The 22,291-nt window shown below is 53.6% G+C and overlaps 3 protein-coding genes across 5 annotated transcripts in view; 1 reads left to right on the top strand and 2 right to left on the bottom strand.

The window, feature by feature from the left end:
• Window positions 1-1,594, top strand: part of Spns2 (SPNS lysolipid transporter 2, sphingosine-1-phosphate) — a 36,726-nt gene extending 35,132 nt beyond the window's left edge. Inside the window, exon 13 of one of the 3 annotated variants that reach the window (XR_013092736.1) lies at window positions 21-69. Coding sequence is in view for 1 of the 3 variants with exons in the window: in XM_076871737.1 (XP_076727852.1) it covers window positions 21-507 (487 nt within the window). In the remaining 2 variants the exon portion in view is untranslated. Of the gene's footprint in view, window positions 1-20 lie in introns of all 3 variants that reach the window. The other 2 variants (XM_076871737.1, XM_076871738.1) reach the window with 2 other exon arrangements.
• Window positions 1,595-1,786: 192 nt separating this feature from the next.
• Mybbp1a (MYB binding protein 1a) lies at window positions 1,787-14,766 on the bottom strand. Its single transcript, XM_076871736.1, has 26 exons — window positions 14,541-14,766; window positions 14,277-14,372; window positions 13,448-13,531; window positions 13,264-13,338; window positions 13,061-13,168; window positions 12,258-12,433; window positions 11,995-12,162; window positions 11,776-11,893; window positions 10,845-11,140; window positions 10,472-10,582; window positions 9,717-9,842; window positions 9,357-9,524; window positions 9,172-9,271; window positions 7,523-7,622; window positions 7,240-7,391; window positions 6,862-6,948; window positions 6,623-6,775; window positions 6,358-6,531; window positions 6,106-6,266; window positions 4,775-5,027; window positions 4,463-4,588; window positions 4,312-4,380; window positions 3,643-3,756; window positions 3,358-3,453; window positions 2,521-2,669; window positions 1,787-2,334 (listed from the first exon to the last, which is right to left on the bottom strand). The coding sequence occupies exons 1-26, from the start codon at window positions 14,730-14,732 to the stop codon at window positions 1,830-1,832; spliced, it is 3,957 nt and encodes a 1,318-aa protein (XP_076727851.1). The 5' UTR covers window positions 14,733-14,766; the 3' UTR covers window positions 1,787-1,829.
• A 2,662-nt stretch (window positions 14,767-17,428) lies between these two features.
• Window positions 17,429-21,179, bottom strand: Ggt6 (gamma-glutamyltransferase 6). Its single transcript, XM_076870005.1, has 4 exons — window positions 20,847-21,179; window positions 20,025-20,230; window positions 19,836-19,949; window positions 17,429-18,947 (listed from the first exon to the last, which is right to left on the bottom strand). Exons 1-4 carry the CDS (start codon window positions 20,990-20,992, stop codon window positions 17,908-17,910), a joined length of 1,506 nt encoding a protein of 501 aa, XP_076726120.1. The 5' UTR covers window positions 20,993-21,179; the 3' UTR covers window positions 17,429-17,907.
• Between the last annotated feature and the right edge of the window lie 1,112 nt (window positions 21,180-22,291).

The following is a 22,291-nucleotide window of genomic DNA, read 5'->3' as shown; positions in this document are numbered from 1 at the left end:
CCTAACATCTCCCACTTCAGGTGCTGCTGGGACAGTGAAGAACCCTCGCTCCTCCCTAGTCTGGGAGATGTCCTTCAGCATCCCGGACCTACAGGGTTGTCCCAAAGCTTTCTGTGTGACTCACAGCTGGGCACCCATTCTCTATGGCGTAGGACTGCTGAGTGGCCCTGGCTCCAAGAGGAGGCTGCGTCCTCAATTAACCTGGAAGGCTGTGTGTGTTGGAGCCACTCAGTTGGACAGATTCCCAGTCCTGGGTTTGGGTTTCAGGGGCCCTGGGGCCAAGGGAGAAGACAGCCCCAAGTGGGTGTGTTGGGAGAACCTGGCCTGCCACCAGCTTATGTGATCTTGGGCAAGCCCCTGCCCTCCCGAGGTCATGGGGCCAGGGGGCTGGACTTCCCCGCACAGTATGTTGGGCAAGGCACTCTACACAGCTTTGAAGACCCAGTGGTTGCTGGACTATACCGAGAAGAGATGGCTCAGGCCTCAGAGCCACAATTCAAATTCTGAAGCCCCGTGAAGGGCTTGGCACAGAGACTATGCTCTGACCTTGGATTCAAGCTGGCACATGGAACTTAGCACCCTTCACTGGGTGCTTCCTACCCTGGCTGGTCACTCTGAAGGACACTTGTCCCTGCTGCCTTAGGCTGGCTCTTCACCTGGAGGTCTCAGGTGAGGACTGTCCCTTTACAGGGAGCTGGCATCAGCAGGGGTGGAGGCCCTGGCAGCAGCTGCACACCAGGCTTGAAATCTCTGGGAGCTACCTATTAGCCCACCTGTTGGACCCCTAGAGCACCTTCACTGACACCCAGATAGCTAGGGGCCCACTCCCTCCCCCCAGGCTGGCAGAGCTTTTTCCAAGGATGGGGCCCAGAGAGCAATTCCCAGAACCCAGGGGGCGGTAGCCAGAGCTCTGGCTACTGGAGGAAGCAGCTATGTACTCAGCTTCCTGCCCAGGAGATGGTCTGTGGAGGCTGAGGCCTGTCCAATAGCCAACACCACCAGCCACAGGCTGCAGTGGTTCACAGGCACGCGCATACACACACTCCCAGCTAACTTGGGTTGGGGGCGGGGCAGGCCTTCACCCAGTCCCATCTTTGTGCACACACACTTATCCTTGAAACTACACACTAGGGTAAAGCTGCCACCTCACACCAGCCCCTGGGGGAGCTTATCCCCACTGCTCCATACCCCCTTGCACATTTGCTGCAATCAAGGTGGCTCTGGTCCAGGGGGGCTGTCATGGCCCATAGGAGACCCTGAGCTTGGACAATGCTCCCTTTGCCCCTTAGTTACTGGCTGGCTGTGGCTTCAGTGGTGTTAGCTAGTGGAATACCCACCCCACCAAGCTCTGGGGCACCTTGGGGGCTGGACAAGGGAGTGGGGTGGGGATGGTATCCCCCAAAGACCAGTCTGGCCTCCACCCAGCCTCAGCCGGGGCCCCAGCAATGTTTTCTTGTTGTACAAGAACCAGGTCCAGTGTTGCCTCCTCTTCCTTCCGGAAGCCAAACTGCTCCTTTATTTTTTAGAGCTGCTGATTGTGAATCTCAGAGTCTTAAGAGAGAAGCCAAATATATTCCTCTTGTAAATGAAGAAATAAACCTATTTAAATCATATCCTGATGGCTCCTGTTGCAAAATGGTCTAGGGATGGGTGGGGGTTGCACCCAGGGAATGATCACACCTGCACTGGCCTGACTTACCACTCTGGGTTGTACCACCTCGGGACTCCTGGGGAAATACAGCCTGACAGACTAACAACTGACGCACTCCCCAGAGGCAGCAGTTGGTATCTTAGACTGCAGCTTATTTATTAAAATCATTGTGAAAAAACTAGGAGTCTATGGGGCTTCTGGTGGCGGGGGAGGAAGGGCAGGCAGGTGCCTGCGCCGCTCGCCCCTTCTTGCGCATCATTCGCTTTCTCTTGGCCCCACTCTGGAACAAGCTAGGGCTCCTGACCAAAGACAGCCTTGCCTTCTTCCGAGGCAGGGCGGACTGTGGGGATTTGCCTGAGACCTCCTTTTTGGGAAGAGCCTTCTGCTGTTGCTTTTTGCCTGCAGGCTCTGCCGGGGATGTGGGAGTGACTCCATTCATTTGGGACAGCTTCTCACTTCTGTTTTGCAGCTCTGAGGTCTTGGCCTTTATCTTCTTCCTCCTCCTTTTGCTCGTGCTTGGGGGCTGGTCTTCAACGGTGGCTATGGCTGTGACATCCTCTGACTTGCGTTTCTTCCGCTTCTTGGTCTCTGGCAAGAACCCCTTTTTCTTCCGCTTCATGCTAACAGGACTCTGGGTGGCACTGGAAACTTCCTTGGCATCCTTCTTCTCCAACTTGGGGCGCCTGGGAGGTAGTGAGCAAGGCAAGAAAGTATCCAGTGAGGGCAGGGCCACCTCTACCTTGAGTTCCTGTGGGACCCAGGTACCCAAAGCTCCCATGCCCAAGCACACAAACCAAAATAGGTGCAGCATTGGCGGGAGGGTCTTTCCAGCCCCCTCCCAAGGTAAGGGTCCTCCTCCCAGAACGTACTGGACTCCCAGCATCTTCAGGGCCTGCCAGTAGAGGTCGTGGAGGCGGGTGGAGCCAATCAAGTGCTCTCCCTGCTGCAAGCTCTGCTGCAGGATCTGTTGCCGGCCCTGCAGCACGTCTAGGAGTGTGGTCAGGTTCCCAGCCCGCCTCTGTAGAGGAAGGGAAGGCTGGAGCTGCGGTGGTGATGAGGCAGGGCCTCTCCCTGGCTCCTGGGCCCCAGGCCTCCTGCCTTAGTCCAGCTGCTACCCTTATGTTGCTGTTTTGCAAGGTTCTGCCCTGAGCCCTGCCTTCTCCCTTTAGCACTGCTCAGAGCCCAAGCCTGCCTTCCACCCTGGCTGAAACCCTTCCCTCTGGTCAGACTGAGGGGCCCAGAGGCCCATTTCCAGCTGCCTCTCTACCTTGACAGCCTGTGAGCATCTCATACCCCACCAGCTTCAACTCAACTCCTCAGCACCCCTCCATGTCCTCTTGCTCAAGGCCGGGCTTCCTTCCTAATTGCTGTCCACACTCAATCTTCTCCAACTCCACCCACTGCCTCCAGTGCTCCCAGACCCTTCTCAGTTCTCTTATTGAAGCCTGCAAACACCCCATACCCACCTCCACCTTGTCAGTCACAGGTGTGGTACTGTCTTCCCAAGTGTCACCTTCAACCACACATGGCTCTATAGTCACTTAAATCAGGACAGTCTGATTCCTCCCACTGGCACCCAGCCCCCACAGTCCTGCCTGGTGATCTCTGTGCTGCCATGAAGCCCTGACTCTCCCGGGAAGTCTGCTGCCAGAACCCTATGCAATGCAAGTTCCTGACTGGGCCCAGCTGCAAGGCTGCTGCCTCACCTTGTGACTCTTGAGGAGAATGTTGAGCAGCCCCAGGGAAGATAGCTCCTTCTGGTGCTCCGACTTGTTCTGCGCCTCCCCCAGCGTGCGCAGATTCTAGGGAGGAGGTAGTCAGAATCAGGCACTGGGAGAGCTGCCCAAGGCCTTTCTGTCCATTCCCACTCACCACACGAACCCAGAGGGAGGAAATGTCTCTTGGGACACCCTCAAACCACACTCTGGAGGCTCAAGTTCCCAGAGAACCATTCTTGATGCATTGGGAGGAGGGCGCTCCATAGCTGTTACCTCAGTAACCTTCACCAGAATCTGGACAATCAGCTGCTCCCACTCAGGTTCCTCAAAACATGGTCTCAGCTCCCCCCTGGGTAGAGTCTTCTGGAGCAACAGGCAAGCCTGGACCTGCAGCAAGGAGATGGTGGTTACTGGGGGCCTTGGCAAGCTGGGCCAAGGCTCAGGAACCACTGAGAGCTCACGAATCCATTGGACACCTCATAAATAAGGTCACGTGGCTCTAGGTGATGCACAATGAACTCCCTGCTGTTCTGGCTCTGTGATCATCCACCTGTGTCCCTTCTCATATAGGTGGAAGACATTGAGGTCTGGGGACAGGTAAGGGCACAAGTGGCTGGGGGCGGGATCTCAGGTTGGGATAGTTCCTGGCCCTCTTATAAACTTAGTGCCATCTCCCTCCAGCCGGCTCAACAGTCTCAGCACCCAACTAGACACCCAGGCATCTCTTGTGCCTCTCTTGCAGGGAGATGAAGGGCTCAGGCCAGATTGAAAGTGGTTGCTGCAAGAGCAAAGCTGGCCTTGCCCCTCAGATCAGCCATCCTGCTTGTTGAAGAGCATGCACCACAGCCAAGACCAGCAGGGCAGGGCTTCTGGGCTTCACTAATACTCAGGCAGAAGGGAGCTAAGCAAGTAATTCACATAGGCTGGGAGGAAGGCCCTTACCTGATGGCGGGGTCTTGCTGGGCCAGCAACATGCTGAATCAGGATGGGGAGCAGGTTCTTACAGATCACCTGTAGGGGATGACAAGAGCCATAAGGTAGTAATTGGACTGGGTAGGGACCCTCATGGGGCTTGGCTGGCTCTGATACTTACTGGGAACCGGGAGAAGAGGTTGAGGAACATGGTAGCAGTGAGTGGGCTGTTGCGCTTGGTCAGGAAGGAACTCAGTGCTCCTGAATATATCGAGGTCACGAGGTTCAAGTCCAAGCAGCTGGCAGCCTGGGCCAGGTGAGAGGCAGGGTGAGGATGAGAGCAGAGCCCAGATTGCCTTCAGAAGGCCAAGGGTTGGGTCCCAGGGAAATCTTATCTTCAAATCCCCAGGTGTAAAATGCTGGAAGTGGCACCCCGCCTCCTGTGCCGAGCTTAGGGCCCCTCCCAAGCCCTTTCAGGACAGGCCTGGCTTACCTGTGGCTCCTGGGGCTCGGAGCTTGTGTTGGTGCTGGCTCTCTTCTGCTTCTGGCTCTTGTGGATGACCTTCTTGACAGTGTTGCCCTTCAACACACGCAGCAGATAGAGAGAGGCATTGAAGTAGTAAAGGGCAACAGAGGAGTCGGCCTGGCGGCTGGCCTGCTGCACAAGCTGCTCCACCCTTGTGTGCAGAGCCTCAACCCGGTCACCCAAGTCGTGGCAGTAGCGCCGGGCGCGGCATAGGTGTTGCCTTGGGGTGGGAGAGGCAGAGTCAATGAGAACTTCTGTCCACCTTACTTTTTGCCAAGCAAAGCCAAACAACTAAAAGAGGAATGACCCTAAGCCCCACTTCACAGGTGGGATTTGATTCAGGTCCTATGGATTTGCTCTGAGGCCATGAGGCAAAGGGAAGAAAAAGCTCCCAGGCACCCAACACCCCGATTGGTTCCCATCTTCTATCGACATCCTACACAGTCTCTCATAGGAGAGCATGGAATGAGAAGGAGGACAGTTGGCGAACTGGACACTATCCAAGCAGAAGGCAAAACTGTCTGAACAAGCATGACCTGGAGCTGGCACGAGGTTGTCTTGGGGGCCACTACCCTGTCTCTACAATGTTACTCAGTGTCCCAGGTCCCTAGGCCTTCTCTTCTAGCACCTCTGAGTTCTGGAAGGCAGGTCAGAAACTGGCACAGACATTGTCTCTCTCCAGCTGCTGCCCTAGCCCAGTTCTCTGCCTCTAGTACAGCCCTCTCCAAACCCTCTCCAACCCAGGCCTTCCCCTGCCCCCTAGTTCCTGTGGAAAATGGCTCCATGGACCAGCTGGGCCCATATGGGCCCTCCTGCTGCGCTGCCTGCCTTGCCTTCCAGCTGCAGCTGCTGTGACCAGCTCCTCACATTTCCTCCCATCTGTCCTGCCCTAGGCCCCTGATGACCTCCCATTAATTCTGCAGCTCCCACTTCTCCCAGGACTGGGTTAGTGACCCCCACAGTGGACTCCCACTGTCTCTAATCCCCCACCACAGGCCTGTCATCCTGGTAGGACTACGGTGCTGGATGACTGGTGTCTAACTATTGCGAGGACAGGGAAGGGCTGGGGCCCAAAGACTCCCAGTTCTGGGGTCTGGGTGGAATGAAGTCTGAGAATGGGAGGATGCATTAAGGGCTCTGTGAGTTACTGAGTGGCACGTGCCGCAGGTCAGAGCAGGGAGCTCGAATTACTGGACCTGGGTTTCAATCTTGGCTCAATCTTCCTATCTGGGTAACCCTGAAGGAGTGGCTATCCCCAGTCTTGGTTCTGGGCCTGTTCTACACCCCTGCCTGCTCACATGAAGATGCGGGCCGTCTTGTGCAAAAGATCCTGCTCCTGCCGGGCAGTGCTGCTGCTGCGCATGCTGCGCCGGATAATGCTCAGCAGTGGTTCCAGCAGCTCCAGGACCAAGGGGTTCTCAGGCTGCTTGGTCACCAGCACCTCAATAAGGTCCAGCACCTATGGCCAAGGAGGGGCGGAGGGGTCAGCCAGCATGGGAGCTTGTGCAGAGGGAGGGGAGGGGCAGGGTCCTGGCGGCCTACATGCTCACCCGGATCTGGAAGGCCACCCGGAGCGCCTTCTCCTTTTGCTGCTTGTTCTTCTCATCTCTCCGGGCCTGAATGCGCAGCTTCTGTTCAGCAAAGAGGCTGGCGAGGTTCTGGTCCAGGGCCATCATGGCTTCATCCCCCAGCTCCTCTTCATCCTCCTCACCATCCACTCCACCCTGAGAAACAGGGACCCAGCCATCAGCCTGGCCTCAGGAAGGCACAGACACACACAGCCATGCACGAGTCCCTCCCCTGGCTCCTGCTCACCAGCGCCTTCCCAGCATGTAGCACGGCCATTAGCTGTTGGCGGAAGCCGGGGTCCACGTCCTCATCACGCTCCTCCTCCTCGCTCTCCTTTCCATCCTCACTATCTTCTTCACTCTCTGAGTTTTGATTGTCTTCACTGTCCTTGTTCTCATTCTGTGGTGGCATGTGAGTCAGACCTCCCCAATGCCCCGTGCCTGCTGACAGCTGCCCACCCAGCCCTGCCCCTCACCGCCAGGTACCTCCGAATCCATTAGTTGCTTCTCATCGGAATCATCAGTGACTACCACGTTATCATCCTCATCCTGGTTTGTCTCAGGGTTCAGCACCTGGGAAGGATTCCCAGGTCAATTCCTACCTACTGTACCGTACCCCAGCCCACCTCAGGACACTGGTCCTGGTCAAAGGTTCTCCTCTCAGGAAGAAAATGGGTTACCAGTGTCTCCTTGACAAGCCTCAGGTGCCTGGAAGAGGCTGGCAGGGCAACAGCTTGAGCAAAGACCCCATGCCCCCTGACTGCCGATTAGAGCAGGGGACAGAGGGATGATGTGGCACCCCTAGTATAGCACAGTATATGGTGAGCCCCACCCCAGATTCCTCTTCCCAAAGACCCAACTCACATCCAGGACTAGCTGCAGGGCATGTGGGGTCAGGTGGGGGCAGATGTGGCCAAACACATTCCGGGCCACCTGGCGCATCAGGTGGCTGGGCTGGGCCAATAAGGACAGCAGGATCTCCACCATCACCTCCACCCATGGTGGTTCCTGTGAGTCTGTAAGCAGGGAAGAGGGCTGAGTCTGGGCACAGTACTGCTGGCCTGGCTACCCAGGTCAGCCCTGTTCTGGCTCCCTATCACCCCCAAGGACATACCCTTCCCACACTACCCCAGGGGCAATGACCCACCAGTGGCTTTGGCACGGGAACGGCGGCGGGTCTTCTCCCCCATGCTCTTCTTGATGCAGGTCTGGATGTCACCTAGGAGATCACAGCTCTCTGTGGGGGACTGAGGCAGAAGAGAAATCAGGGGTGGGGTCTTGCTCATGCCCTTGCTGAGCCAGGGGAGGGGCTGACCACACAGGACTAGCTCGCACTTTAGAGGCTTTGAACACTCTGGTAACTGTCTGCCCTGTGACAGTCACTGTCATCACCCAGAATGGAAGACTGGGGACAGCCCAAGAACTAATGACCCTTTTACACATCACATATAACCACTGGATCTGAGTGCCCTTGGGGAACATGGAACCTAATTTCCCCTTTGATAACCAGAGAAGAAGAACCTGAGGAAGCCAGTGTGTCACAGATTCCCAATGCACAATTTTATGTTACCACCCCTCACACTTGGCTTGGCATTAAACTTGAAAATAATTAAACTTTAATCCACCATGATGGGGGTGGGGCACCTGTGAAAAGCATTCTCTGATGTGTGGTACCTAGAAGGAAGATGTCCCTTTCATGATGCATTGGGTAGCTTTGATGTCTAGGGCAGGAGAATGGGAGCCTGAGCCCTGGCCACTGGTCTCCAGCTACCTGGTGGTGTGACTGGGCAGGTGCCTGTCCTGTGGGTTGCAAGTCAATCTCAGAGACCCCAGGGTCTGGGATAGGTTACACACGTGTCCAAGAATTACTGGAGTCCTATCGCTATCAAAGGCCCGATGCCAAATACTGGAAATAAAAGCCTCAGCCAAGTGGCGAGAAAAGAACAAAGGCAGGACCTGTCTATTCAGATTTACTAAGACCTAAAGCAGCCTCATTAAGAGCTTTGGCCACCTCAAGAATGCCTCTGAAAAAACCAGGGCTTAGGGTCAAGAAGAAACCCCACAGGTCACAAGTGTTGCTGGCACTGAGCTTTACAATGTGCTCAAAGCTTCTTGTGCAAAAGAACAGAAAGGGAGACACCATAGTTCAGGAGGATCCACAGTGAGGAAAAACAGAAATCTCAGCCACTACCACTGTCTTGCAGGGAGGGGAAACATAAAAACTAGGTACCATTTTTAACTGACTATCAAAATGACACACCCGGGCTGGGATTGTGGCTCAGCGGTAGAGCGTTTGCCTGGCATGTGTGAGGCCCTGGGTTCAATCCCCAGCACCGCATATAAGTAAATAAATTTAAAAAGACACACCCAATGGATGCTGGGATTGCCTCCCCAAGGCCCATTTTCTCATTCTAATCCATCACCTCTGGTCAGTGAGGAACATCTGGGAAGTCCTGGGGGACAATTGTAACCCATCCACTTATTATGAGGTACAGGACAAGTTACTTGTTTTTGATTCCCTATAATTCAGATGCGGGGAAGTGCCTACTTCAAAGCTGTGGGGATTACAAGAGGCCCTGCATGGAAAGCTTGGGATGCTGACTGGTGTCTGGCAAGTGGACAGAGATTTCCCCTGGGTTGCAAAATCTGCATAGGACTAGGATATCTTGGGAAACCTAACTTCTGCCCCCACAGAACCTTCCCTGGCCATCAGAGAGCCCTTGAGCCTCTCAATATGGGACCCATTGTGCCCTAGAACACCAAGTTCCTATGTCCCTCCCTTCCAGACCACCATACCTTGAAGAGATGGATGCCCACCAGGAGCAAGAGGTGCTGGAAGGCAGTGGCCTTTGCCTCTGAGGAGCGGGCCTCTAGTTCCTTCAGGGTCTCTAGCATCCTGTGGCAAGATAGGGATGTTTGCAGACGACTGCTGCCAGCCAGACCTAAGTGTCCCACCCACCTTTGAAGTCCCATGCTCTCACTGGTCCCAGGCCTGGCGCTGCTCCGTTGTGAAGGGTGTCATGGCGTCCACATTGCCGCTGTGGTTCAACAGCGTGTCTGCCAACTGCACCAGGTGGTACGTCCAGGACTTCCCACCCTGGGTCTGGTCTGGTGCTTGCTTGAACTTTATGCTGAGTGTCTGTAGCAGGCTGGGCAAGAGTGGAGATAGGGGTCACAGGTCTCTACTAGTGAACATGACAGCATTCCTCCACCCACCCCAGGATTCAGTCCCCAGGCCCTGGACCTAGAAGAACACACTGGAACTTTGCTGTTGCTCCCAGCTTGTAATAGGAAGAAGCAAGTGTTTTCAAGGCCATTGTCACCCACCAGACTTCTCCCACCTGAAGAAAGCGGTGATGATGAAATCTCTGGTGCGGACATCCAGAGGGATGGAAAGCTGCTGCTTAGTCTCTGGAATCTGATCCACGGGATTCTTTGTCTTAAAGAACGAGTGGAACAAACAAAACCTGGGGAAAGCAATGAGTGCTGCCTGTCAGTGCCATTTGTTTTGACAGGTTCCCCTCTTGAGGTGGCACCATAGATGGTGTGGTACCAGGAAGAAGGAGCTATAACTGGTTTTGGGCACAGACTCTGGGGCCTACGGGGCAAGGCCAGAAGCAGCCAGGCAATGACAGGAAGGGGTTATTTCTCTGGCCTGAATCCTCAGCTGAGCATGGAGCTAAAAGGAGAGCCCCTCCCTTGGACCAAGGCAGATGTGAGGTTGTGCAGCCAATGGCCAAGGCCCATGCAGGGCTGGTGAGGCTGCTTCCTGTGGGATTGTGTGCATGGAACAAACACCCCCCCACACCCTGGCTCTGTGTCTGGCAGATGGGAGATGTGGAGCTTCCCATACAACATCCGTGTGCAAAGGCTGCCTGTAGGACATGCAGGGCAAGCCTGAGCCTGGCAGGCCTCGGTAGCCCCATACTTCCTAGGTTTCTGGAGAATTCCTCTAAATCCCTCTGCTTGCTGCTCCCTAGTATGGCTCAACCTGAAGGCATCTGGCTCAATGAAGACCCAAACTAGGACTAGGCAAAGGACCCAATTATTTGGCCATGCCACCCACAGGGATTTGGGAAGCAGACACATTTCGTACCTGGCCACCTGATCAATCAAGGCCTCTTCCTTCTCCTGGTGCAACTGGTCCACAATGTTCACCATTCGGTGGATGATCCATTTCCGCAGACGGTACACAGCTCGCTCAGGCCTGGAGAGACAGTAGCTAAGGTCATGGAAGCCATTCAGAGATGTCAAAAGCAGGATACTGTTTTGCCCCATCTTGACAGGAAACCAAGATCTTCCTGCCCTGAACACCAGGGTGGCAAGGCCAAGGCCATCCTTAAAAGCTAAGGTTCTTCCCTGCACCCTTTTGTAGTTTGAAGCCACAACACTGGGAGAGTCTGGGTTCAGTAATTCAGGAAGAAAACTCCAGAAGCCTGGGTACGCCCCCTGCCCCCAGGCCCACTCACATGTTGAGTGAAGCATCCTGGGATTTCTTCTGGTTGGTGGTGCTAAACTCAATCAAGGAGTCCAGGTTGGGCTTAAGAAACATGTCCTGTAGCCAGGCCACATAGTCCTGCAGGGCCTGGGGATTCAGGAACTGCGTGACCCGCCAGAAGGTAGGCATGACGGGGACGCCCTGTTCGGTAATGGATGAGAAGGCCACCAGCACAGCCAACTGCCGCTCAGGGTCATCCTGGCTCCCCTCCAGGAAAGTGCCAATGTACTCGCTCATTTCTGGGACAAACTTGAACTGGTTCGGGAGCTGCAAGAATTAGGCATGAGTTGGCACCACTAGCCTCTTCCACTACAGGCTAAACCCAGGTCCAGAACCCCTCCTCTGTACCCAGCTGGGTTGAACTTAAAACTTGTAATGGCTCCCTGTTCCCCCATCACTTCTGTTTGGTGTCAAGGCCTCCCTATATCTGACATCTCCTGTTTCTGCACCTCCAGCCTCAGAAGGTCCCCATTTCACTTCAACTGATGGGGATGGGCTGTTCTCCCAGCTTGATGCAGTGTGGAGGGGTGGTTAAGAATCCAGGCTGACCTGGGTTTGAATCCTGCTATGCCAGTTCCTAGCTGCACTATCCTAGAATTAAAAAACCACCAGTTCTCACATGCTTACTATGTGTCAATGCCATGCTACATTTTCTTGCAACTTGTTTAATCTTCACATCCTTTGCAATCTGGGAAGTCTAAACAGATAACTGGCTATACTCACTTATAAGTGGACTTGACGACAGAAGGGCCTGAGCCTGTCCAAACTCCCTTCAGGCTGGGGTCAGGCAGCTCACTCTACCCAGAGGCCAGGGACCCCCCAGACCCTCCTCCTTGGCAGGAAGAGGTTGCTGTCTGGCCCCTCCTTTTTGGCAATGCTGAACAGCACAGCATAAAGCCCACCTTAGTAGTGACCGTGTGTTCTCCGAAAAGGCGGATCAAGTCTCCCTGCATCACCAACTGTAGCTGCTCTGTGGATAGCAGGGGCAGGGCTGCACCCAGCAGACGGAAACACAGGTAGCTAAGGAATGGGACAAAGCCTGGTCAGAGCTCCCAGTGCCCCATACTGGACTGCAGGGCAGGTCCCACCCATGGGGTTGGGGGGGATGATGCCACACTCACCAGGCTGGCCAGGACTGCTTCTTTAGCAGCCCTTGCTCTACCACTTCCTTCCAGAACCGTGAGAACCTGTCCTCCTTCAGTGCCAGACGGAGCAGGTTCAAAGCCAGGCTGGGCAGCTTGTGTTCCTTCTTCACAGAGGTGGCCACCATCTTTAGTACATTCACCAGACTGGGGAGGATGGCAGAGGGGACTCAATAAACACCCACTAGCAGACAAGGGTGCAGTGTTCCCAGGGCGAGCTCATCGACCCAATTCCCTCACACCTGGGAATATTCTCATCTGACAGCAGGTCGACTGATCCCATCAGCTTCTTGAGCTTTGTGGGCACCTTCTGCTGAGCCAATAGGAAGAGCTCCAGGTGGTGAGGGGAACTGAGAACTACATTCAGGTCACCTGTGATGACCTCTGGCAAGATCTCCTGGAAGGTGGCCTCTGGGACCTGGTAATGGGGAGACAGGTTAAGACAAAGTAGCTCCCTCTGGGACCTGTTCTATCTATGGGGCTTCATGGCATTATGTTAGTCTGGGACATGTCAGGCCCCTTCCTTTTTCTTCAGTAGTAAATGGTTCTAGTATGAACCTACTTCAGTCTCAGGAAGGGCAATGGAGGCCCATGAAAGGTCAGCCTTGACCACAATAACAAGAAATGTTTAACATACTCGCTGTGTGTCAGGCATTATCTAAAACCTGTGCCGCCCAGCAGGAAAACCACTAGCCAGCCACGCATGGCTACCAATGTATCTTACCTGAAAGGAAATGTGTTCCATGTGTGAAATACATGCTTGATTTCAGAGATTTAATACAAAAGGAATGAATCTGTCCTTACATGGATTGCATGTTTAAATGAGCATCTTAGATTTACTACTAGATTAACTAAAATATTATTAAACTACAGCTTTAGTTTTACCTTTTCAACACAAGTACTGAAAACTTTCCAGTTACACACCTTTATAATTCTATAGGACAGTGCTACTCTAGAGTGTTCTCATGTGGTAACTGGAGTCTTCTCAATGTTTCCATAGCAGGTAATGTGACCCGTGATAGATCCCACAATGGTAACCCCATACCTCAGAGAGGATGTCCATAAGGGCCTTCAGGGGCTGACTGTGTAAGTGGTTGTAGTGCTGGGCCAAGGTTTGCAGCAGCTTTACCGACTTCAGCAGGGCCTCCTGGTCCTGGTATATAGAGGGCAGAGGACGTGTGCAATGTTACTATGCCCACCCAACTTCCAAGTTAGTCCATGTGCCCCCTGTATCCCCAAAGCTTTTACCTTTACCAGCCGGCCAGACTGAAAGAGGGCTAGCACCCCAAACAGGTTCGCAAAGAGAGCAGATCTCATCATTGCCTAGAAAAGGATTCCAGACCTAGGTGAGAAGAGCCCAAATGCTTTCCATCCCCCCATCCCTTTACCCGGGGTGAGGGTGAGATTGTTGACTTCCCTAGGGATGGCTCACCTTTTTCACCTTCTCCAGATCATATTTTTCTTGTATCTGCTGCAGGATGCTGCACAAAGGGATGTTTTCAAAAGACTGTAACAGCTGCCAGGAGTAGGGACGGGAGGAAGAAAGGGGCTCAGCAAGGAGGCCCAGCTATGTGCCACCAGACACCAACCTCCATTCTTCCTTCAACTTTTCTCAGGAAACCCTGGCTCCAGAGTCTCACCCCAAGGATGCCCGAGGATGGACTACCAGGGCTCAAATGAAATTGAATCTTGCTTCCCTGCCTCAGCCCCACCAGGGATTCAGAAGGTAGGTCCTATAGTGGCTATGCCCCTTAGGTTGCTTGCCTGTGATTCGTAGAAAACCCACCCCATTCTCACAACCTGCTCTGAGCCTCTTTAGGCTGATCCTAAAGAAGTAAGTTTTTTACTCTTTGTTGTACAAGTTTCTCAGAGAATGGCCCATGATCAGCTGAAATCCCGAATGTGGCCAGGGCGCTAGGCTTTGCTGGAGCCCACTCCAAAGTTTCCTGATCCCAGCAGCCATATCTAAGAGGTATGCTGCTAATTTAAGTATCAAAGGTACTCAGTATGCTGGGGATGGGGGCAGATAGGGAGTTCGAGGACAGCCTGGGCAACACAGCCAGGCCCGGGTCTCAAAAACATTAAAGAAAACTTATTCAAATTTTCATTCCACCTGCCCGAATTTCTTCGTAGCCAGGCCTTGCTCACACTAGCTCCATGTGAGGATGCCCTTGGCTTCTCACTCAGACGGCCCCCTTTCCTGCAGCGGAGACACCCGTTCTCATTGCACCCCACCACTCTGCCCAGGAGCCCCGCCTCACCTGTGCCAGAGCCAGACTGAAGCACGGCCGAGCGGTTTCTCTCCCCGTCCCCAGTCCAGTGATTAGGCGCTTCAGGGCATACTTCATCTCGGATCCCTAAGGAACCAACAGCGTTCCCCGTGTGGAACAGTGACAAAAGGGCCCGCCCTCACCCTCCTTAGCACCAGGGTCGCTACCACAGGTCCCTGTCCCAAATCTCGGGGCCCGAGGCAGCTTCCTAGCCGGGACTTCCGCGGCGTGCTGCGCCAGGCCCCGCCACCATACCGTCGGCCTTGTGCGCAGGTAATCCAGCAGTTTCTCGGTGGCCTCAAGCCGCGTCTCCTGTTGCGGCTTTGCAATGTCCCAGAAGAAGTCCAAGAACTCGCGGCTATGCTCCAGCAGGCCATGGCGCTCGGCCTGCGTCGCATCTTGGTTAGAAACAGGCTCCGCCACATCGCCACTCTTGATCTCCGCCATGCTCCACGGAACACGTGGGCTCGGAAGACAGCAGCTTCCAGGTCAGGCCTCGGCGCAGGCGTACTGGGTCGGCCTGCCTACGGGCCGGGGCGGGGCCTGCCGGGGCGGGGCGGGGCCAGAGAGGGCCCGCCTTTCCGCTCCCTAGGTGGAAAACCCTCAGTTCGTTCCTCTCTTTTTCAGAATACGGCGTGGGTTCCTGCATATCCCACTCGGAAAATAGGTCCAAGTGAGGGCGATCGATCCATCTCGTCCTAGAGCGGCCCCTGCGAGCATTGAGCCATTCAACAATTATTGAGCTCTACTGGGTGCTGTGCACCGTGCTGAGCCGGGCCGCGGGCTGGAACAAAGCCACCAATTAGATGTACTTTCTTTCTAATGGAAGGAGGCGGCTGAGAACAAGTAGTCAAATACACTTACAAAGATAACTATGGAAAAAAGAAAAGAAGAAGAAGGAATGTAGGGGGTCAGAGGCAGCTTTTTAAATTTTGAAACGTGTGAATACAATGTCCGTTAAAAAATCTTGCTAATTGAAAAGAATTCAGTAGGTTCTAAAATACTGATTTGAGGGAGTGGTCAGTCACCGGGAGGTGACTTGTGGGCTGACGTGAATGACAAGAAGAACCCATTCTCCCCTAGGGCAAAGATCTAGGAGGGGCAAAAGACATTGCTGCTACAGAAACCCTAGAGATGAAGGGGAGGAGGCTGGTAGAGGGTGGGGGTGGGGTTCAGAGAAGCAAGCTCCTATAGCACCCCAGGCCAGGATCTGGAGTTTGGATTTCATTCTGAGTGTGCTGGGAGGTCCCTGGAGGGTTTCACATCACATTTACATTTTTAAAAGATTATCTGGCTGCTGTGTGTGGGATGCATTGCAGGCAAAGGTAGAAGAAGCAGGAAGATGGAAGATGCGTGGATTAAACCATTGTGATATGAAAACAGATCAGATTTGGGCTAATTAGAAGTTGATTGGAGTGGGGATTGGAGGAGGTGATGGGTTGGGTGTCAGGGAAAAGGAATAGACAGGGATGCCAGGTTTGGGGCTAAAATAACTAGATAGATTTTGGTACATTACTAAGTTGGGAGATAAAGATTTTTTTTTTTTTTCCTGAGGGGGAGATAGAGATGGTGGGATGGAGAGTTATATTAAATCAGAGATGCTTTTTACAATGGCAGAGAAGGGGGTGTCTTCTGGCCACCCCTGCTTCTTGACTTGGAAAGGGTTGTATCTGAAGCCAGACTTAAAGATAGGTTGTCAGTCAGAATGGAGACCAATTTGGATCTGGGAAGTTGGAGAGGGATTGAAATGCTAATGCCTTCAGAGTCCTTCCTCTACCCTATCAAGATAAACAGCCCTGGGGTTGGGGATATAGTTGATGGAGCGCTTGCCTTGGTGTGTACCAGGCCCTGGGTTCAATCCCAGCACCACACACATGCCCACAAAAAATCTGCCCCTGCTCCAACCTATTACGAAGGTAACCTTCTCCCTCCCAGGAGAACTCTATGTTACCCCTCTTTAAATAAACCCTACTTCAAATGCTTGTCTTGGCGTGCTTCTCTAATGTTATACTTCAACACGGGAGGGAGCAGAACTCAGCACCGATAACCCTGGTATCATATTCAGAGAGACCCCAGTCCTAGAGGGGAGGTCTGGGCCAACCTTGACCTTTGAATACCATACACCCAGCTTCAGTCCCCTGGTAACCAGTTCCCTGGGACACCTCCTACTTATTCTTGTGAAGCCAGATTTAAAGACAGGTAGTTAGTGTAGCTAGATAAGTTAGGTCTTCTGGAGTCCCATTTGAGTTGGGAAACTGCCCCTGAGAGATTGAAATGTTAAGGTCTCCAAAGCCCTGCCTCTAGTGCCCATCCTAAAGAATTGTTAATGAGCTGGGCACAGGGGTGCATGCCTGTAATCCCAGAGGTTTGGGAGGCTGAGGCAGGAGGATCACGAGTTCAAAGCCAGCTTCAGCAAAAGCGGGGAGCTAAGCAACTCAGTGAGACCCTATCTCTAAATAAAATATAAAATAGGGCTGGGGATGTGGCTCAGTGGTGGAATGCCCCTCAGTTCAATCCCTGGTATATTAAAAAAAGAAAAAAATTGTTAATGAAGCAACTCCTGAGGGGAATTGCTAATTAATTCCCCTGGGCCCCCTTTCCTGCCTAGATCACTTCTCCCTGGCCCCTCCAGCCCACCTGTTTCCCAGCTTTTGGCCTTCCCACTGGCAACCCCCTCCTCCCATTACATACACAGGATGAGGGGAAATGAACAAGATAAAGGAGAGGAATGTAAAAGGACAAAGAAAATTTTAGATGTATAAAAGGGTTGGGACTTCTTCAATCAACAGATTCTACCTTTTGGGGGTCCCCTTCTTCCACCTGGGAGAAATCTGTTCTACTACCCTTTAAATGAAGCTTCTTACTTTCTACTCCACGCTTGCCTTGCTGTGCTTCTGCAGGACTCAAGGTAACCATTAACCCTGCAAACCCTGCCCCACTCTTGTCGGTTCTAGCAAGCAAACTTAAAAAGATTTGCCTTGCATGTCTGGTGCCCCAGGAAGCACGAGGTAAGCAGAGCAAGGAAAGCTTTCAGACATCCTCCCTGGATGTTGGTCACCTGTGCTGTCATGGGGGAAATGCTGAAATCAGGTGCCTCCGAGGCAGATGGAAAATTAATCAAAAAGCAGGAATGGCACTTGGTACCCAGGAGACTTGATGTTTATTTATTTCCTGTCCAGTTGAGGAAGATCAGCAGAGGATGGCTATGGAGGGGAAGCCAGAGATACCAGCAGGATCCTGAGTACCACCTGCTCTATCCCATGAAGCCCAGAGCTTACTTAGGGGCTTGGTATTCTTCCATTTGTCTTTCCCAGAGGTGATATACACTCAGAACTAGGCCCAGGCCCTGATGCTCTTTCCTCATTATCATCAGGCTCTAGATCTGATTTTTTAAAAAGCCAGAAATTCCATCCAGTGAGCATGCTATGAAGAGTGATCCAGCTTGTTTTGGATGCCCGGAGCTTGAGCTCAGGTAACAGACCAGGCCAGAGTTTGGGAGCTGAGCCAACAATGGCACATAGTAGGTGCACAGTCTCTATGTACCCCATTATTGCTGAATCTGCTCTGCTCCTGCTCTCAGGCTTGAGACAACTCTGTCTCCCATCAGACTCCTGCCCCTCCATTAGAACCCCTCGAAGGGGCAGCAGCCATTAGGGACACTGGAGACATGGGAGTGTTCTGCATGGGTGGCCACCTGGAGTAGGGTCCCTTGGCCACAAGTGCTGGAACTCTCTGTTGGTCCTTGTTGGGGCTGGTGCTGGTGTTGGGTATGGGTTTGTGGCCTTGTGAGATGGCTGAGCAAGGCACGAGTCATGGCTCTGGCCATCTTGGGGTTTCCTGAGGCCACCAGTCCCATCACATCAGCTTCTGTGTCATTCGGACTGACTCGGAGAATGAGGGGGCAGGCCCAGGCACTAGTTGCAGACCCGTCCACCAGATCGCTAAGCAGAACCCCACTGCTTGGAGACACATGTCCAGACCCAAAGGAGCTGTTGAGAGAGGAGGTGAGAAGGAGCATAGTGCCGCTGCTGTCCACAGTGGCCAGGATGCTACTCACAGGGGTCACAGCAGTTTGCAGGAGGGGTGGGCAGGGGTCAGGGTGGGGTTCTCCAGAGTGCAGGGCTGCCTTCAGTAGTGCCAACAGTTCTGGGCCAGCTGAGGGACCAGGGGTGGTGAATAGAGTGCCTTGGGCCATAGAAAACTGCAGTGCTGGCACCAAGGTGGGCATGGGCCTAGCTGAGGGTTTCTCCAGCCCCAGATCTCTGGCCAGCAGACTCAGTAGTTCATCTCCAGCATGGGCTGGAGTAGGGGTGAGTGCTGCCCTGCGTAGCACAGCTGCCAGCTTTGGGTTGGTGGCTCGGTCCCCAAGGCCCAGGGGAGTCCCATCAGTATGGCAGAAAAGTGGACACAGGCCCTTTGTGCCCTGAGTTGCTAGAGCCCTGGCCAGGGGTTCGTCCACCAGGAAGCCTTCTTGAGCCAGCATGGTTGGACCCATCAGCAGGTGTGACCAAGGCAGGTGGCCGAAGTGTGCATGAAACAAATGCAGGGCAGGCAGAGCAGTGGGCAGCCCCAGGCCAGGGGCCAGGGTCTGGGCTGGGCCTGACATCAGAGCTGTTGTGTTTGCTGAGGAGCTATTGTGGAAGAGGCCCCAGAACATGGCACCTGGCAGGAGACAAAGGGGTAACAAAGGGGTCAGGGGCGCTGGTGAGGACTGGGCTCAGAGCCACTCAGCAGCCTCAGGTGAAAGGTTACTGACTGATCCATGAGCCTGGGAATGTATTACCCTTAAAAGGAGGACAAAAAGACACCACATCCCTATAACATTCCTTTAATTTCCAGGAACCCCACCAGGTCAAGGCAACTAGAAGAGTGGGTTCTGGTCAGGAATGCCCAGATAAACTAGAAGGACATAAACTTTCTGTCATGTATGCTGGGAACTAGGGTAAGTTAGTATGATCTGAAAAAAGCTGGGTTTTGTTTTGTACATGTGCCAGAACAGCTGCTCCCAGGGACGCTGGTCATACAAACAGCAAAGCAACTACTACGTCTGCAACCCAACCTATAAAATTGCCCTTTTGGAAACTGGGACACATCAGGGCATTGTGGAGAGGGATGTACTTGTTCATGGAGGCCACCTCAGGATAAAGCATCACAAGAAGAAAGAGACGGTACATTCAGGTGAGGTGTCAAAGGCACGGTGTGGAGCAGAGGAACACCTGCCCGACCCACGCCAATGGACCTTCCTAGAAGCATTTCTCAATGAACCCCATATCTCCTATCCCCATATTGTCTTTCTTGGGCTCTTGACCTAGCCCACTGCCCTAGCACAACTGGGTAGGTAGACAGTACACCTGGGGTCAAGGTTATAAAGACCTGGGCTCAAGGGTCACAGCCTAGGGTTGAAGCCAGTCACTTTACTTTCAAACTACAGAAAACAGAACAGTGCTGTTGGCTAGCTAGCCTTGAGGTCAAGGCCACTGACTGCCTGAATGTCAGGTCACAGCCCAGGGCCCTGATTGAGTGTTGCTGTCAGGGTCATGGGTCACTGACCTAGCCCTGTGGCATGAGGGTGCACCACTGCCAGGCACAGAGAGGCTCCAACTCCAGCATCCACGACATTGCCCCCAGCAGCAAGTAGCTCTTGGCCCAGGTGGGAGCACGTGGCTGCAGTAAGGAAGGGGTTGTTATGGGGGAGTGGCGGGACAAGTGACCCCTGACCCCTCCCCTCCCAGCACAGACCTGCAGGGCTGATGATGGCACCGTGATGGTATACTCCAGTGGGATGGGAGTGTACGCTGGCTGGAGGGGCTGCCACCGAGCCAAACCTTCCCGTCAAGCTGCCCCTCCGTTGGAGCTGCCTCACAGCCAGGGAGCAGCTAACAGCCAGCAGCAGCAAAGCTGCCACCAGCCGGGCCCAGGCTCCGGGAAGCCCATCAACCTTGTTCCTGCAGAGACGGGTGTTCTGAGCTGGGGCTGAGGCAGGGGGATACCAAAGAATCTCAAGAGAACACAGGGAAGGTTTCCCCAAAGGGTTTGATTTTGCAAGAGTACAAGTTTGCCAAGAAGAGCAGGGCTTCCAGGCAGAGGGCTCAGCATGGGCAAAGACCTGGAGAGGGAAAGAGCTGGGGAAACTGGCCTGCTCTGGAGGGATTATCGTAGTGGGATTGGAGAGGCAGGGACCAGCCAGTTTGGAGAGAAGCCTGAAGGGGCTTGGCAGGCAGGAGAGGAGGCTGAAGAGCAGGGGCCAGCCAGATGTAGCCCAGCCCTAATCTGTCCAGCAGGTGTGTATGTTGGGGGTGCTAGGGGCTGGGAACCTAAGACAACCACGGATAGGGCAGGGACTGGCTTGGTACAGATGTCCCTTTGGACTCATAGACTTCTGACTGGTTCAGTGGGGTCTGGGGCTGCAGCCTGGGACCCCCCTCCCCCACTCATCCAGAAAGTCCCTGAAGCTGAGCCAAACTTGAGCTGGCCCTATTTGCCCTGCTTCAGGGTCCCAGAGAGAGGAACTTGACAGCCTCCAGCCTGAGGATCAGGGATCCACACCCCTCCCCAACTCACCCAGGGGCATCCAGGGGCCTCCTGAGGTACAGAACCAGGGACTCTGATGTCTCCTCCTCTTCCTCCTCCTCCTCCTCCTCTGACTCCATGTTTGGCTCCCAGATTTGCAGCTTTTGATAGAGCACAGGCTCTGCCGAGGCTTCCATGGCCCCTGAGACAACCCAACCGTCGTCCTGCCAGCCTTCCGGGTTGAGACTAGGAGGCACTGCTCAGCGAGGCGGGCAGAGGTGCAGTGGCCTTGGGGAAGGGTGGTGGAGGAATCTAGAACAGGTCTGGGCAGGGTGGGGCCAGGGAAACTGCCGGTGAGCTTGTCCCATTAGGGCATAGGGACTCTCATGACAGGTTCCCAGTGAGACTGCCTGTCAGGACCTCAGCTCAGCAAGGTCAAGGAGCCCAGCCCCAAAGCCACGGACTTTGGTAGGGACATTGGAAGGCCTCTTCCCCTTGGGGGAGCAGCCCCGAGATTCCTGGCTTGCTCCAGACTCTAGGGACTGAGGACTAAGTAACTAAGGTTACTTGGCGGCCTGGGTGGTGGCTCAGCCTAGGACCGGGTCACGTGTGTGGGGGGTGTTGTCTTCAGGTGGGGGTGTGGTCTCCAGGTGGGAACAAGGCTCTGAGGTCTGGGAAAAAACTTGGGCGGTGAAGGCAAAACCCGGGGCATGTCATGTGACTCTTGTCCAGCAGGCGGCGCCACAGCCCTCTGTGGGAAGCTGCAGCCTGGAAACCACGTTTCCAAGCTCCTTCCCTCCAGGATTCACATCAAGGACTCGTTCCAAGGTAAACAGCGGTATTTGTAACAGCCCCACATTGGACATTGTCCAAACACCCTTTGTCAACAGAACGAATGGTGTAAGTCATGTCAGTGGGATGCTCCGCAACAGTGAGAAAGAGCGATCTACAATTATGTGCAATAAAACATATATATAGAGAGAGAATTTTTAATATTTATTTTTTGTTATTGACGGACATAACATCTTTGTATGTGGTGCTGAGGATCGAACCTGGGCCGCACGCATGCCAGGTGAGCGCGCTACCGCTTGAGCCACATCCCCAGCCCCCAATATATGGATCTTAAGAAACATGATGATGAGTGACAGAAGCTAGCCAAGAAAAGGCGCGCAGTATGTGCTTTCGTTTATTTAAAGTACAAAACCAGGAAAACTCATCTGCCGTTGGAAGTCACAGAGTGACTGGAGGAGGGAAGCTGGTGATGTCTATTTCTATTTTATTTATTTATTTTTTTTTTTGGAAAAGTTACATGTGTTTATTTAATAAAAAGTTTAATATGAAAATGTACATGGCCCAATTTATATGTCATAGTAAAACAGGACCTTTGGAAAAGGGACATGGATTCCTCCGCCATTCTTTATCCTCATTCCAAGGCGTCTAACGGTGAAACTCTTCCTTCCTGTTACCACTATTTCGGTGTTGTTCTGTTGAGCATT

This window comes from Callospermophilus lateralis, chromosome 11 (genome assembly GCF_048772815.1).
Source record: "Callospermophilus lateralis isolate mCalLat2 chromosome 11, mCalLat2.hap1, whole genome shotgun sequence".
NCBI lineage: Eukaryota > Metazoa > Chordata > Mammalia > Rodentia > Sciuridae > Callospermophilus > Callospermophilus lateralis.
Note: the sequence above shows the minus strand (reverse complement) of the source record. Positions and strands in the feature narration are given on the sequence as shown.

What these genes read in the sequence shown, in the direction of transcription:
- Mybbp1a (XM_076871736.1), bottom strand. Translation starts at nt 14,732, where the DNA reads ATGGCGGAGATCAAGAGTGGCGATGTGGCGGAGCCTGTTTCTAACCAA. An exon ending in ATCTGGAGAAGGTGAAAAAG is followed by an intron (nt 13,339 to 13,447) that starts GTGAGCCATCCC and finishes ATCCTTTTCTAG; the next exon opens with GCAATGATGAGATCTGCTCT. An exon ending in CCCTGCAGCTAGTCCTGGAT is followed by an intron (nt 6,949 to 7,239) that starts GTGAGTTGGGTC and finishes AATCCTTCCCAG; the next exon opens with GTGCTGAACCCTGAGACAAA.
- Ggt6 (XM_076870005.1), bottom strand. Translation starts at nt 20,992, where the DNA reads ATGGAAGCCTCGGCAGAGCCTGTGCTCTATCAAAAGCTGCAAATCTGG. An exon ending in TGCCATCATCAGCCCTGCAG is followed by an intron (nt 19,950 to 20,024) that starts GTCTGTGCTGGG and finishes TCCTTACTGCAG; the next exon opens with CCACGTGCTCCCACCTGGGC. An exon ending in CCCTCATGCCACAGGGCTAG is followed by an intron (nt 18,948 to 19,835) that starts GTCAGTGACCCA and finishes GTCTCCTGCCAG; the next exon opens with GTGCCATGTTCTGGGGCCTC.